General features: G+C 32.8%; 1 protein-coding gene across 1 annotated transcript in view; it reads left to right on the top strand.

The window, feature by feature from the left end:
- The window catches only part of LOC111062983 (phosphoribosylformylglycinamidine synthase-like), a 75552-nt gene that overhangs the window by 10039 nt on the left and 49145 nt on the right, over positions 1 to 16368 (top strand). Inside the window, exons 3-10 of the mRNA XM_039441865.1 lie at positions 1843 to 2144; positions 2745 to 2881; positions 4034 to 4146; positions 5310 to 5450; positions 7780 to 7892; positions 10977 to 11237; positions 12171 to 12346; positions 14222 to 14408. Coding sequence (XP_039297799.1) covers positions 1843 to 2144; positions 2745 to 2881; positions 4034 to 4146; positions 5310 to 5450; positions 7780 to 7892; positions 10977 to 11237; positions 12171 to 12346; positions 14222 to 14408 — 1430 coding nt within the window. The remainder of the gene's footprint in view (positions 1 to 1842; positions 2145 to 2744; positions 2882 to 4033; positions 4147 to 5309; positions 5451 to 7779; positions 7893 to 10976; positions 11238 to 12170; positions 12347 to 14221; positions 14409 to 16368) is intronic.

The raw sequence follows: 16368 nt of genomic DNA, 5'->3' as shown, positions 1-16368 counted from the left end.
CCCCTAAAAAATATTAGCAAACCGTACTAATCTATATAACGTGAATCTCATCAAGCTCTCTACATGTTCTCACCAATTTCTATACTTACTTAAATATTCCATCAATACATTTCTAATCAATTTCATAACAATCAAGGTAACAGGTAGATCATACAAAATTTTTGAGAAATGGTTCAGTATTAATTTTTATTTTAAATTGTAATTTCACTTGTCCCACATATTTATTTCACCTATTTCAATAGTCAGTTATTTAGTTTCGGAGATTGCAGTCTGATATTGCTCGACTGAGTTCTATTGGTGTGTGTTTTTTTGGACGCTCCATTCCCTTTTCACTTTTCCAAATTGGTTTTGGTTGTTCAACTTTTCTTTTTTATCTTATATAATATACAAACATGTATATCTATATTATATCATTGAGTGTGTATTTCGTTCTTTAAATTAATGTTTTTTGTGGTATCCATAATACATTTTTTCATTGAATTATTATGTGTTCTTGATCATTCGAATTTTATTTTTAATTATTCGAAGTTCTCGTTGAAAATATGAAGAAAGAGAAATAATGTTATATTTTCAGAGTGTCTTGCAGTGTATTTCAATATACCGTAATTATTGGTAGAAATTAATACAGGGATGGTGTAATCGTGTTTATGATTTGATATCAGCATTGGGTACCCTAATCACATGATTGAAATCATTCAATGCCGTATTAATTTGTTGACCAGTTTATGTTTATCAGTTTTAAATGACGTTTGTGCTATAACATGATAGTATGTGTGTAATTCCGGAACTCATTTTTTCCAATGGCATGTTTTCAGATTGATTATTGTTTTGTTGTTCAAGATGTTTTCCCAATTATATTCATGACAATTTATATTTTACTCATCATGATATCACTCCTATTACTTTATAAATAATTTATTCTCTCGGAATGTAATTCATGTAGTGTTTCACCTTCTTGTTGATATTGATAGAGTTGTATTTAATCTCATCATCGTCCTATCTAACCAGAGGATGATCGCAGTAGATAGATACTTTAATATCCAATTTCCTGTTATTTAGACAATCATCATCATTACCATCATTACCCATGCACTAGCCCTGAGCTTATGTGGGCATTATACTCACTAAATATAGACTATCAAATTTGATTGCACTCCACATTATAAATAAATAAATTATCCAGGTCATTTACATCCGGGTATGTATATCTAGCTAATAGAACTGCCTGGCTTGTTTCCATAAGAACTCTGGTTTATCAACTAATCCTTGTCATAAAAAAATTCCGCCTAATAAAGTTTTTTTTTCATTTTAATTTTTCAATTCAGTTTTTCATTTAATTAAGTTATTCTATATCAGCCTCATAATAGGAAAGCTATATTACCACGTTATAGAAAAATTAGGAATAATTATAATGAACTTAAAGTGTCTTGCTTGAAAATTATTGAATTCAATGTTTTTTTTTGTCAATAACGTCTATCTCGATTTTAAAAATTCTCTATATTTATTTATTTGTACAGCAAGTTTAAAGTTAGAAATCTCTTCAGAACTATAGAACTTCGAATAGAAATTGAGTACCACACTTAGCAATAAAAAACCTTTATAAAATTCAAAATATATTGATATAACTTGAAAATTTCCAAGATAGAAACAAACATTCTTGAAATGAGCTCAGCTGATTTTATATTACAGTATTGTGATATTATGTCGGCTATTAATTTCCAACCCATATGATTTTTGAATTGAACAGATATTTTCTTATTTCGACATTAAAAACTCATTTATGTCATCTCATATGATGCACATATAAAATACAACGTTTCACAGCATTGGGCAATTTTTCAGGTTGAATTTTTCAACGGCTTTCTCAAGTAATGCGGTATCAATATGCCAGGCTATTGGTCTGAATCAGGTAACCAGGCTGGAACAGTCCATTCGTTACACAATCAGCTGGGGTGTGCAAGGAATAGAGATCAGTCGATCCCTGGAGCAGCAGCTGTTGGAGCTTTTGTATGACAGAATGACACAGATGCGATACTTGGAGCCCATTAGTAGTTTTGATCATGGTATCAAGCCGGATGACTGGTTTGAAGTTGATGTCATGAAGAGCGGTCGTCGGGCTTTGGAAGAAGTCAATGATAAATTGGGTAAGTTCTGCGGATTTGTGAATGGTATTCTAACTTTACATCAAACCTTATATTCAATAAGCTGTTTTTTCTTCTCATAAGCATTACTCTGCATGCACAAAAATACTTTTCAACTAAATAAAATTATTACACAATAATATATACATTCAATAATAAGTCCCAGTAATAGCGCCACTCCAATATGACATTGCATTTTGAAACCTACCTCGGATCAATTCAACTTCATTATCTTCTGTAAAATATAATATAATCGGCTAAGAGTGTTATTTCACTAAACTCAATGGTGGTTGGAATCTGATTTTAGTGATTTTAGTATTACCAGAAACATCTTGGAGTTTTTACTCACACGGAAAAGAATGTTTCATGTGAAAAAGATGAAAGTCTTGGTTTTTTCAATTACTTTTTTCTAAGTAATTTTTCCAATGACTCCCAACTACATGATAGATGGTTTTGTCGTTCACATTTTCTGTTCTCTAATTTGTGTGAAATTACGTTCATCAACAAAGTTTTATCATCTCAGTCCTTTCTATAATTATATCTATTGATGGAATGATGATTTCTAATGTAATAAATGTTGCTTTTGAATTGATACAATAACAGGTTTGGCATTCGATGATTGGGATCTTGATTATTACACCAAAGTGTTTAAAGATAGGCTGAAAAGAAATCCCACCAGTGTTGAATGCTTTGATCTTGCCCAGAGTAATAGTGAACACAGTCGGCATTGGTTCTTCAAGGTGAGTCAATTTTAATATGTTACTGCTCAAGTATTCTATATATTTTAGTATTCTCTGTTCGACTACACATTGAAAAAAGTAGTAGATATCATATGCTACAAATTTGTAAATAGTGATTTGATTATATATTTATGACAGTTGAATTCAATTACAAATATCAGCAATATGTTTTTATAATGGATTGTATAACTGAATCTCTTTTACTCTGCAGTATACCTGCTGAAGGCTATACTCGCAAGACTTTGCTAGATATAGCAAATGTTGTCGAAGAATTTTGGAATCCAGATGTCAGTCTGCTGTGCAACATCAGAATAGATGAAATTGAAGTTTTGGAGAAAGAAGACTTCTCTATTGAAGTAATTATAAGTGTGATGAATTCACCTTCTGCAGGTGAATCAATTAATTTGTCAGTTATGATTCTATCGTACACGCACATGGAAGAGTATGCTGAACTAATTATTTGGTCAATAAAAAATGATAGGATGAACTGGATTTGAGGATTGTTAGCATTGGTTATAGATTTTGAGGTGTGCATCCAACTAAAGTTTGTCATGAGATACATCTACTATTTGGCGGTAGAAAGTTCCGCCACTCTTGACTCAGCCTCTTGACCCACATTTATGCCTGGAGTTTCACCCATCTCTGGTCTCTTGGGTTTTTCTTTTTGCCCCTCCAAAACTCTGCAGGGTCAAAAGAACAGAACAACAATATTCGAATTCAGTATTTGTAGAGTTCTACTTGTTCAACACAACTAGCAGACTTGTGGTCATAGTTCAAGTTCATATAACCGGCTGATCCATTTTTGTTAAAATTTGGCCTGTGCTGTTGGAAATGCTGAAATGCTAGTGGAATATGAAAAGAACATTTCTGTTCTCTTGATCCGTGTATAATTTATACCATAATGTATATTATACAATAAATGTGGTAATATATCTCAACTTTGTGGGAACACTCTATTTTCAAAACAAAAAACATGCATCAGTATAAATTATGATTATAGAACAGTAATTAGATTTAATTAGTACACTTATGAGGCACTTACTTCTACGTTTGTAGGCCTAGTCCGCCAGTCTGAAAAAAGACAATTGAGACTTATGTGAACATTAATATTTATTTAATAAAACGCCGGAAATTTAACTATCTTCATTCCAGGGTAAAATGATAATAGATGGTGAAGCAAAAGAAGGATCACTCATTGATATGATTATACAAACACAGGAAAATTCGAATCCAAACAATGTTATAAAGTTCAGTGATAACAGCAGGTTAGATATTATTGTTTTCAAGTTATAACTATCATCTATCATCCGTCGAACGATCAGCTCTCATCAATAAAATGGCCAAATACGAATTCAAAGATACAAAGTATCTTTTGAAAATTATTGTCATGAATCAATAGAAAAATCAACAATTACTTCATTATTTAACAGAACGTTTTTTTTTGCATCACTGGGATTATTCAGTCAATGCATGAGAGGCTTCTAATCCTTCAATTATTTGAATTCACTAAGCTCACCTATACTATAATTTCATTATTATTTTGACGGACTCTAACCAACTTCCTACAGTTATATACCTAATAACCAACTCCCTAATATTTATTGTACCACTAACAACCTGCATTCTTCAATATAAACCATAAACTCAATTACAGCGATATTCCAGTATTCAAAGTGCATTCTCATGCTAATATGCATCGATACAAAGATATCATGAAATTATCACATTCAATAAAATCTTCAATTTTTCAAACTTCAGATGGTTTAAACATTTATTGCATTATTAAATATATTATGATTTTTCAACACATTTTCCCCACTGCCAGTGAGTGATTTTGTAGAGCCCTCGCAATATTATTGAATGGCTCCGATAAGACTAATGTTGATACAACTATTCGATTGAAAACCGTTGATACTTATTTGATGGATTTTCAGTTTAATTAAACGAAGGATAACATAAGAATTTTTGCTCTGTTTGGAAATAACTCCATGAAATCATTATTATTCGAAACCATTCACTATAAGTTTATCTTTCATATATTACTAAAAATTATCATGAAATCATACACTTTGTAACAGCGGTTATAATTGATTTTGCTCCCCCGTCAAAGAATGTGAATCGTTTGCTGGAAATACATTAGAATTTTATAATTTAAATCGAAATGTATTGATAGCTATCGCTTTTGAGTGTGTGGCGAATCATCTGATATATTATTTTCTCATCAAATTCAAGTTCAATTTTGTCATCTCTAAATTAAAACATCTAATCATTCATCCAGTTTTATTCAACTTATTTTATCATAGGAAATCCACAAACCAAATTTCCTATAAGTGTCAAATTGCTTCTCAAAACGTGTTTTCCAGTATTGCAATAAATCCAGTGTACACGTAGAATTCCAAGTATTTTTGACTATGTTTTATAATTTCAGCTCAATCGAAGGATTTTCAGTAAACTGGCTACAGCCATCATCTGTGATCCAGGCTGGCCAATTTGTTGAAAAGAGATCTCGCTTGAATCCAATATTCACCGCTGAAACTCATAACTTCCCCACAGCTGTAGCGCCTTTCAGGTTGGTGAAATCACATTTTCAATAGCAGTTTCAGTTTAACCCAAGTTTCCGTTCGAATCCAGTTTTGAAACAAGTTGAAGTCGCATCTGTTAAATTCCGAGTGTAAACTACCAACTTATTCAGTTACATTTTGATGGAACTCAAGGTTCTAAGAATTCGATATTTTTTTCAATATTCGTCATTCGATTATTGGAAAAAGTAGACACATTGGGCCATATGAATAAAGTTGAGCATTTGCTTATACTTCTAAAATATGGAGCATTTGCTTCATCTTCTATGAATAAACGTGAGAAAAACCTTTTGCTCATGCTCATCAAAAAAATAGTTTGAGCATTTGCTCAAGAGTAGAAGCTTTTACTCAAAACTGTATGAATAAACTAGAGCATTTGCTCAACTTGCTTTTTTGCGCAAATGCTGAAAAAAGGTGAGCCTAGTCTAGAGCAGCTTATCACCTTTTGCTCATAGTAAAATGGATCAACTAATTCGTATGAGGAAGAGGAAACTATACCAGATACGATCACAACCAATAGTTGAGAACTATAAAACTCTTTTTAGATTCAACCATGATATAATCACCATTATCAAAAGAATAAATACAAAAAATAGCTACCTGATATAAAGATAGCCATCACAAAATAGGAAATAGGCATTTAAGAAGATGAGAGTGTAGACGATTATAAGAAGGCTATTGATATTATAAGAATATGCTGAAGATTATTATAGAGATGACATTTTTCACGCTATTATTTCAAATTTATAAACTCAACTAACCTAAAACTCTATCCATAAATAGAAAACAGAGCAAACGACGCAAACACAAGCGGTACCCCCTGCTTGCATATTTAGCGCCTCCGTGAGCTACAAAAACAAAGTAAGGCTACAAAAGCGAATCAGCTGATGAAAATTTTTTAAAATACGTGGGCATTTGCTCCAGAGTTCAGGAGCATAAGGTAAGAGTATAAGAGTATAAGGTAAAGCTTATACATACATATAGAAATGAGCAAATGCTTTTGCTTCTAAGTTCTACCTTTTGCTCATGAGCAAAACCTTATGCTCCATGCTGTTGCTCATAAGCATTTGCTCTGGTTTTATTCATATGGGCCAATGCTTGTATCGATTGACACTCTACCAAGCCGATCAGCTTGGTTCAACTAAGTTGAATTGAAACTAGTTGGTTGGAGTAAAATAGATCAACTTGAAATGATTTTCAAAGAAGGTTTTACTTCTTAAACACGGATTGTATAAACTCTTCCCATTGTTTTTGAAAGAAATAAACTGCTGTCAACTCTCAATAACTTGACACTATAGATAGCTAATTTTCTTTATAAATACTTGAATTAATTCTCTACGGAATCACGGCCCTTACGGAAACACTGCAATTTCAAAAAAAAAAAAAAATGTATTCCTCTCCCCTTGTTAATTAATCCCAAGAATGTGGTTGGAAAAATGCCAGAGGAGTTTCCCAATTACTAGAATATTTTTCAATAAATCATCTCTGTGAGACAGGTGCTTCAAACAAAATTCAAAAGCACCACAAAGTCCTGGTTGACGAAAAACCCCTTTTACAACCTTAGAGAGTTTGAAGAGATTGCTGCTCTGTGATAGTGCCTGCCTTGCTAGATTTTCAGGTCTTGCAATTATAATAAATATTGCTGTTAAAATATCAGTTACCTTTTTAACTTCTGTACTTTACTCATAACTGCTTAGCTGCTTATTATTCATAATTACATAATTAGTTACTGTATCCTCAAACATTGAGATTTGCTCATTTTATTTATTTATTACTCTTTATGTTGTAATGATTCATGTGTGATTTTGACGTTGTACCGACATATTCCAAAGTTTTCATCTATAAATCATTTTGAATTTTGATTCAAAGTTCTAAAGTTCAAAGAATCCCATATTGCATAGAATAACTGTAAATTGGATTCCCAATTTCCATACCATCCGTAATTTGTCGGATTAATATTGAATTTGACCGATAAATATTGTTTGTATGCTCAGACCAGTTATTTGCTTCATGAAAATGAATAATTGAAGTACTTACATGTTTTAATCAGATTTAGAAATCTTCATGTTTCCAGTGTTGGTTTTTGAATTTTTTTTTGTGAGATTACAAATATAGGTAGATGAATTTCTTTATCTTCACATTCATCAAGTTTATCTGTAGAGATGTTGTAAGTGTTGTGGGCGAAGTTGTAGCAGGAGCCCTTTTCCACTGTACCCACGATGTTTACAAAATTATAACCATAAACACTTTTTACTATTTGGAATTGAATAAATAATACTCTACAATGATTTTAATTGTATTTAATATTTGTTGTTACAGTGGAGCTACGACTGGAACAGGTGGTCGTATAAGAGATGTACAGGCGGTTGGAAGGGGAGGTCATTGTATTGCTGGAACCGCTGGCTACTCAGTCGGCAATCTCAATATTCCAGGTCAGTCGTTAGTCTACAACTGTTTTCATCCAACTAGCTGTATTTATTCTTCTTTTTACTATTCATTGTCACATCACATCAATTCGAGTACCTCATTCGGCTGGTGACTTATCAATCATAAAATGTATTTTCCAGCTTTCTCTTATCAGAGACAACTGATACTTACGCTTTTTTTTCTATGCTCTTATCCAATCAACTTCTCATCCAATAAATTCAATTCTCATTGATGAGAAATTATCAATTTTGATTCATAAATGGCAACTACTCTTCATCATCAAACTATTTATCAATACGCGACTTCGAAGTCCGGTCGAGTGCTACAGACCGGTTGAATGTTGACCATTCGCTTAAAGAATGAACGTTCATACATTCAAACATCGAAATTTTATATGGATACAGCACACTATTATGCTATGATAAACAAGTTGCATTCCATCCTGATGTCGTTCAATAATTCTTCAGTTCAATTTGTGAAATTCATCGAAGTTAGCCTTTATTGTTTGTCTTATAATCCAATATACAAGGTTGAGCAAAGAAGTATGAATAATTTGAAATATTCACAGTTACACAATATATTTTAACAAATTGTAATTGTTTTTTCTTCTAGTATGTACCTTCAATGAAGCAATTTTGATAATTAGACAGGAAAACATTTATTTATTTATTAGGTTAGCACAAACAATAAAATAATCGGAAAAGAAAAAACAGGCTATTGCCCAAACCTTTTTCAATTTCCTAATTTAGTTTCAAATCGTCCAAATATTAATACACAACATCTTAGTAAAATGATTACATACTGAAAATAACCTCTTGAATGGCGTCCCTTTTTGCCAAACACTCTTGTAGAAATTGTGAGAAGTTGTCCATACTTCCCTGAAGCGTTGCACGTGGTATTGCTGGAATTTCTTGTGTCTTACCTCACTCAGAGCTTCAAGTGTACGTGTTTTTTATGTATACACGAGCTTTTTTGTAGCCTATGAAAATTATCACAAGGCGACATGTCCGGTAACCAAAGATTCCACTACACATCTCCACACAACGAAATGAGGCGTCTAGCGAAGGTCTACCTTAGAAATAACTAGCTTATATAGATGTATGGAACCATACAGTAATCAGGTTGATATGTCGTCTTCTCAATTGTGGCAGAAAAACACGTAGCATTGATAACGATCTGAATTGATAGTGAAACTAAGGACCAATAATGAAGTTTTGACTAAAATGTCACACCAGTCAATTTCCCGTCATTGCTACAAAAACTCCGATCACAAATAGAAAGCTCCAGTCTTTATCTATCAACGTTCCCTCCACTGGAGATAAGACAAGGTTATAAAAACACTTCACTCACATGGGCTACTTTTAATAAATTGATAAAAACAATATAAAATATTGAGGTACCCTTTATTTTTAAAAAACTTTTAAATAGTTCAACAACTAGTTTCGACCCTATCTTAGGTAATTTTCAAGTTGAAATCATACTAAGACAAGGTTATGTCTTACACGGCACTCAGACATCAAATTCTCTCAACGTCTACTGGAGTCTACTGGAGTGGACAAAAACGGATGTCATTTAACAGATAAGATGTTATTTCTTGTTTGTGATCATTTTTACTACAAATTTTCCTCTTTAATTATTAAAATGGAAACCTTCAAGATACACACTGAAAAAATTGAGTTTCTTTCAAAAAAGTGTGTAACTCATTTTTAACTAGTAGTTCTGCGAACAGTAGACCTCGCTCATGAATACAACTTTCAATCTAATGAGAAGGGCCAGTACTAAAAGTACAGAATATTGTGAAGATTTAGCCATGTCATCTATTATTTTCTCCATTGAAAGTGCTAGAGACACTTCTTGAAGGGACACTGGACTTATCAAGGAGGTACCTTTATATCAAATACATACAAATTTTACCTTTTAAATGAAAAAGACTAAGAAATTGTCAAAAAACCACAGATTCATTGATACTTAGAAAGACCGGTTTCGGTCATTATCAAAGTTTATCAGAGATTGACAATGGTGTAATCACCGAAACCGGTTTTTCTAAGTATCAATAAATATGTGTTTTTTGACAATTTCTTAGTCTTTTTCATTCAATATGAATAATTACCACAATATCAACTTCTCCACTAACAAAAAAATAAAAACAAAATTAACCTTTACACCTTTACATACAATTTTTTTTCTACAACTGCAGTACTGGACTCCAATACAATAAAGATTTTTTAAAAATAATTTATCCAATTAATTTGATAGATCAATTTAATAATTATAATAAGATGATTCAATTTAATTATTCTATCTAATCATAATAATTCATTTTATAATGATATATTATTAGAATAAGATGAAACAATTAGTATCATCTGCAAAAAAAATTGGTAGGAACGAGATTTGAACCTGGGTCCCACAGTGTGAGAAGCCACGGTCTAACCAACTTGGTCACCATGTGCTCGTAACAATAGTGATGCGAAAAAGTATGAACATGAATTGCTGTATCTTCAAAGACACATCTTTTCTGGATAGAGGTTAGTTTACGGTTTTTTTAAATGACAAAAAACCAGTGGTCTTATCAAAAATCGTTACACATACGTTTCTGCGCCTTGTTTCAAAGAACTCGCATACCAAATTTCATCCAAATCGAACAATAACTGCGACTGTAACTGCGGTACAAACAGACAAAAGCCGATCGAGTCGAAACTAAGACCTCAGCTTCGCTTCGGTCAATTATCCATACTTCATTGCCCAACTCTATATTTCAATATCATAATTTCATGTTATAGTTGTATTATAATTCTATATAATCTAATATGTATACAATAGCAAAGATGGTCTATAAGGTACTTGTTGACTAATCACAAAGTTACTCTATGATAACAGTTGAGTAATGAAACAAATGATCATATTCTAGCCGCCTACATGCACCGTGATCATATATGTAAAAATATAAGAATCTCATCTATTCTAACAAAACTTTATTGTATACAACGTTTTATTTATAAAGTTTAGTTTTAGTGAAGTATATAATTCGTGATTAATTTATTCCTGTTGAACTAGTGTTAACACTAATGTTCTCGCTCACTTCACAGAGTACAGTCTTCCCTGGGAAGACAAATCATTCAACTATCCGTCAAACTTTGCCAAGCCACTAGATATACTGATTGAAGCCAGTAATGGAGCTTCCGACTACGGCAATAAGTTCGGCGAACCACTGATTCTCGGCTATACACGGTCGTTCGGCATGATCATCTCGGATGATGAACGAAGAGAATGGATAAAGCCGATTATGTTCAGTGGTGGCATTGGTGTCATGGAGGCTGATATGTCTGACAAACATAAACCAGAAAAAGGTGAGCATAATAAATTATGATGAACTAGCTCTGAATTAACTTTCAACTGCATGCAACATAAATGCTTCTCATTCAGTCAATAGTAATAATTGAGCGAACTGAGCGAGTTTCCACTCTTGACTTGAGGCTCAAGTCATTGTTCGTTTGTAGATTCGATGATAACTATCATAAACTTACTCTTACATCAATCAACTTCAAATTTTTAACAAATCTTTCAATAATTATACAGATTGAGCTCTTTGGACAACAAGATTTGACCAACTCCTTCATTCACCCTTTACAAGGCGAGAAAGGATGTGCGTGCTCAATATACACTATACAGAGTTAGTGAAAATTATCTGGATGTGAATAACTGAGAAACGGTTTGAGATATCGATGTGTAATCTTTGCCATTCATTTTACTTTGAAATTCTTTATCGAAATCATGTATCACATGACTACCTTTGCATTAAAGAAACATGAAGTTGGAATCAAAATGGTGGATCCAAGATGACGGACCAAAACTTTAAGCGACAGAAAAGTCGTTTTTTCAAATATAATCTCAATCAAACCCACTGTCAAAAATTATCTTTGTGAAAGAAATATATAGCCGTATCCATAATTTTGTATAACTCTGTATATCATGTATGCTATAATAGAATCAATGATCACGAGAGGAGAAAATCGTGTGAAAGTAATATGAAATATTGTAAATCGATGCCAAACGGATATTTTAAGCTGACAGAATATCAGCGGCATTTTGAACGTGTTCTCCAGCACGGGGGGCTCACTACTCACTACTCACTACTCACTACTCACTAGATAATAGCTATGTTCAATGGATTTTTCTTAATTTCAAGCGTCAAGTTTATTATTGTGTACTTATTATTCTTTACTATGAACGAATAATTTTGAATTTGAATTTCAAGTTTTCGGTTTGGTTTTTTCTTTCAGGAATGAAAGTTGTTAAAATAGGTGGCCCTGTTTATAGGATTGGAGTTGGAGGTGGATCTGCCAGTTCAGTTCAGGTTAGTACCATGAAAAATATCCTATCAAGCGTTTCTAGAAACAAACGGAGGGAACCGTGGTCTAGTGAATATAGTGCTTGCGTAGCAGCATTGATGTCCCGGGTTCTAACCCAGATATGAACAAAGTTTTTAGCCTGGTCGCTCCCGTGTTATCGGATGGGTACGGTCAGTTCCGGCTGAAAAACAACAGTCGTGAGGCTCATTGACAGCTTAAATGATATATGCAGGCTTTGTGGGACCTTCCCGTAAGTAACTATACGCCAACAAAAAGCCATACGAATTTACTAGATATAAACAATATGTTTCAACACTACAATAGGTGATGGATTAATTCAAGCGATGATTGCATGTACTGTCATACTGTAATGTATATACTGTAAAGAGTTTGAACCGCAAGCTGATCCGATCCAATTGAATTGTAGACTGCATGGTAGTCCCCTTTTTCATCAATATTTGTACATGGATACGGTATTTCAACATAAGATACAATGTACAATGACAAATATAGTTCGGTAACCTCATTTGAAATCGTTTTGAGGTTAACATTAATTTGTTTATCATTCCTTTCATTGGTTCCTAATATAATTCACCGTTACTATGTTTAATTACTTTGACTACTATTGAGCTCCTGCACTTGATTCCTCTCCTTTTTTTTGTGCTTCGATTGCATAAAACTGCAAAAGACCTGTGACATGGGAAAAACGCTAACCACACATTCAAAATGGATACTTGGATAGTTGTTCATCTAACTACAGAGGGGTCAAAAAAAATGTTGAACACTAATATTGACAGTGAACGTGAAGAGAACAAAGCTACATACAACTATGAATCTTACTCTGTATTTCAGCTCCATGCCTTGTCAAAAGATGGTGTGGTATGAGTAGCCCGCATGCAAAATGTGAGGCCGTTTGGACGTTTGAGAGAATATTAAACTTTAAGGCCGTTCTAGAACGCCGTAGCGTCTCTTGTTGATGTAGCACAATATATCAATTGAGAAGTATCATACTTCGCCTATGTTCAATCAATTATAAATTATGGAATCGTGACCTGAGGTGGAGCATCCTCGTTCATTTTGAGAGCTGTCGGAATTGCACCCGCACTGCGAGCAATCATAAAGACTTCCTTGATCCAGAATAGTCGCTACTCGACAGAGCTGGTCTGTCAAGAATTTCAGGTCCTTGATGTGCGACAGCTATTCATAAAATCACTTTTAATTTTCATCCGAAGTAGTAAAAATGCAATATTTATCCCTCTTATCCATCCCTATCAAACACAAAACATGAATATATTTGGAATTTCACAACCCAGATTAGTTAGCAATTGCAACAGATTTAATAGTCATTACATATGCCACATTCTTTATAGAAATATCCCCGCCTACATAAAGCAAATAGAACTGCTTTGCTTTAACATTTCCAAACGATCTTTAAATATGTGGTTATTTGAAACCGGCAGGGATGCCGCTGATCAGCTCATCTACTCCTCTTACCGATTTTAATGTTTATATTTTTCTTTTATCCATCATCTAAGATATTGCTCATAATGTATCATTCTTGAAGTTTTAAATTTTATCTTGTGCCACGTTAAAGGTGTATACTGTAATATTTAAATTGTGCTACTTCAATTCAAACATATATTTTCTTCACTAGATTTAATTAACTTTTTTACTATGTTATTTTATTTTTAGTACCAAATAATGTTTTATCAGAACTCTCTTCCCACACACAGACATGTCTATGTGAGGAAAATTCACAAGTGTTGTATATTATTTTATTCATGAAACTGTTCACTGAATTTGTAAAAACTTTTTTGATTTGATTTGAGCACGTATCCCAGCGTATTAATAAGCAAGCTATGAAAATTTCACATTAAAATATATTATTTCATTATGTTCGTATCACCACAGAATACAACTGTTGTATTCTGCTGTATTCTGTGGTATCACATTTTGAGCTGTGGTTGAGTGTCATTGTCTAGCTCAAAGCGCATGCGCTGCCCAAGATACGGAGCGACAGCTACGTTGGAAACCTTAGGATTGACGACGCTTATTATATAGCGTCAGCGATGCTACTACGCCTGTTTGAAATGAACAGATTGATTGACATTAGGAAAAACGGCTTTCAATATACCGTACTGAAGTACGGCGGTCTAAAACGGCCTGCCAGTGCGTTACCAAGATATTTACAGACAAAATGTGTATGGATTTTTTTGGATACCTCTGTAGATTATAAATTCATTGTCCGTCGCTTTAAATATTATTCAAAGAACTTATTAACATTCAAATACTATTAAATTAAAAAAAAATCATTATTAACTCATGCAATATTAAAATTTTTTGCTACTGCAGTTTATTTGTACTTATTTTGTTATGAAAATCTACTTAAATCTACTACGGTCTTCCTCGTTTATTAGACATCTCTCGAAAGCAAAATATCTCAGTTATGTTTTATTAAAAACATGTTTTCTAATCAAAAATCACTGATAAAAATTGTCTTATTTTCTATCAAGCGGCTTATTTAATCAAATACTTAATTGGCACTTGCTTTACTCAAGCAAAACCGTTGAAAAAATTCTCTATCATACCAGAAATTTAAATGATTCGTTTTTTGCCCAATTTTTCTCAGTTCCAAAATTTCTTCACAGTCATCTTAATCAATCGCATTGAAAACTTCTATCAATTCCTGTCAATTCTATCAATAATTATTCACTATAACCTAAATAATTATTATCATCTACAGAAGCATTAAAAACAAACGTTGAAAAATAATTATTGACTATTAGCTGTTTCCCCATCAAATTTTACAGATGTCCAGTTAATCCAAATTATTTGGTTTAAACCTCCTGTTTTGGAGGTTTAAACTTTCCCAGAGTTTAAAATGATACTGCGCAAACGGAATTTTAGTTTAAACAAAAAAAAATCCAGATTTGGTTTAAGCTTTATCTTAAACTTACACTGTGCAAACGGCCCTTAGAGACATGACTATTTTGTACAAAATTGAAGCTTACATGATTTCCCACAACATTTATTCAACAACTTTTCCCTTACCTCTTATAGCTTTTGATATATTATGAACTTCTCATATCATCAACTTATAGCTTTAAGGTGTGAAATTTTAGAAAATACTTTGTTCGTCTCCAATATTTGGCTCTTTTTTGCCTTATCCATACTGATTATAAACTTATAGAGCATTGAATTCAAATGATCTATTATGGCTAAATTGAAGAATTTACCCCCGACACTAAAGTTACTTCATGTAACAATTGAGGAAAGCATGAAATAGTGAAACAATACAATAAATTAGAGAGCATTCAATGCTCTTCAATCCTTTGATAAGTAAACATTTTTTGATGCATTGTTGAAGTTGAAGAGTTATAAGCCCAGCAACCTATAAAAGGTTGGATAAAACCCAGTGGTTTTAAAATTCTCACACTTTCAAGAACATATATCGCGAAAACTATTGAATATATCACGAAACACTATTAGACAAAATTTGTAGGAAATTTATCAACATTTTTGAATGGTTAGTCATGTCGGTGGAGCGCGTTATTCCCAAGATATAAGCTTGTAAGCAACAAATGAAAAAATGCAACATTTAAACAACCCTCATTCCTTCAGCACAAAGGATAGGGATGGGAACTTTCGACAAAGCTGCTAAGTCAAAAATTGAGTTCCAAACGTTCGCTCCTAATTCCTTTGTAAATTGATCTATTGTAGAGAAAGTGAAGATTTCACACTCAACAATAAAACTGCTACAACGGTCATGGGGAAATGCATAAATAGAGAAAATATAAATAAAATTGAATAAAATTCAATGCTCTAGAAGCTCATAATCAGCATGGATTTTTCACATCAATAACTAAGAAGGCATGAGGCCAAAAAAGCAAAAAAATTGGCAACGAACGTGGTTTTTTTCTAGAATGTCACACCTCAAGGCTCAGATATCTCGAAAACTATAAGATATGGACGAAACTGTCAGATAAATGTTGGAAGTTTTTCAAATTTTAATTTTTTACAAAATAGTCATCTCCGGAGTATAGATTAGTACTACAGAATAGTACGTGACTATAAGACGCATAGTTTTCGAGATATATGCGAAAAAACAAAAATTGTACCTCTGAACCAC

The sequence above is a fragment of the Nilaparvata lugens genome, chromosome X (genome assembly GCF_014356525.2).
Source record: "Nilaparvata lugens isolate BPH chromosome X, ASM1435652v1, whole genome shotgun sequence".
Taxonomy (NCBI): Eukaryota; Metazoa; Arthropoda; class Insecta; order Hemiptera; family Delphacidae; genus Nilaparvata; species Nilaparvata lugens.
This window is presented reverse-complemented; position numbering and strand designations above follow the sequence as displayed.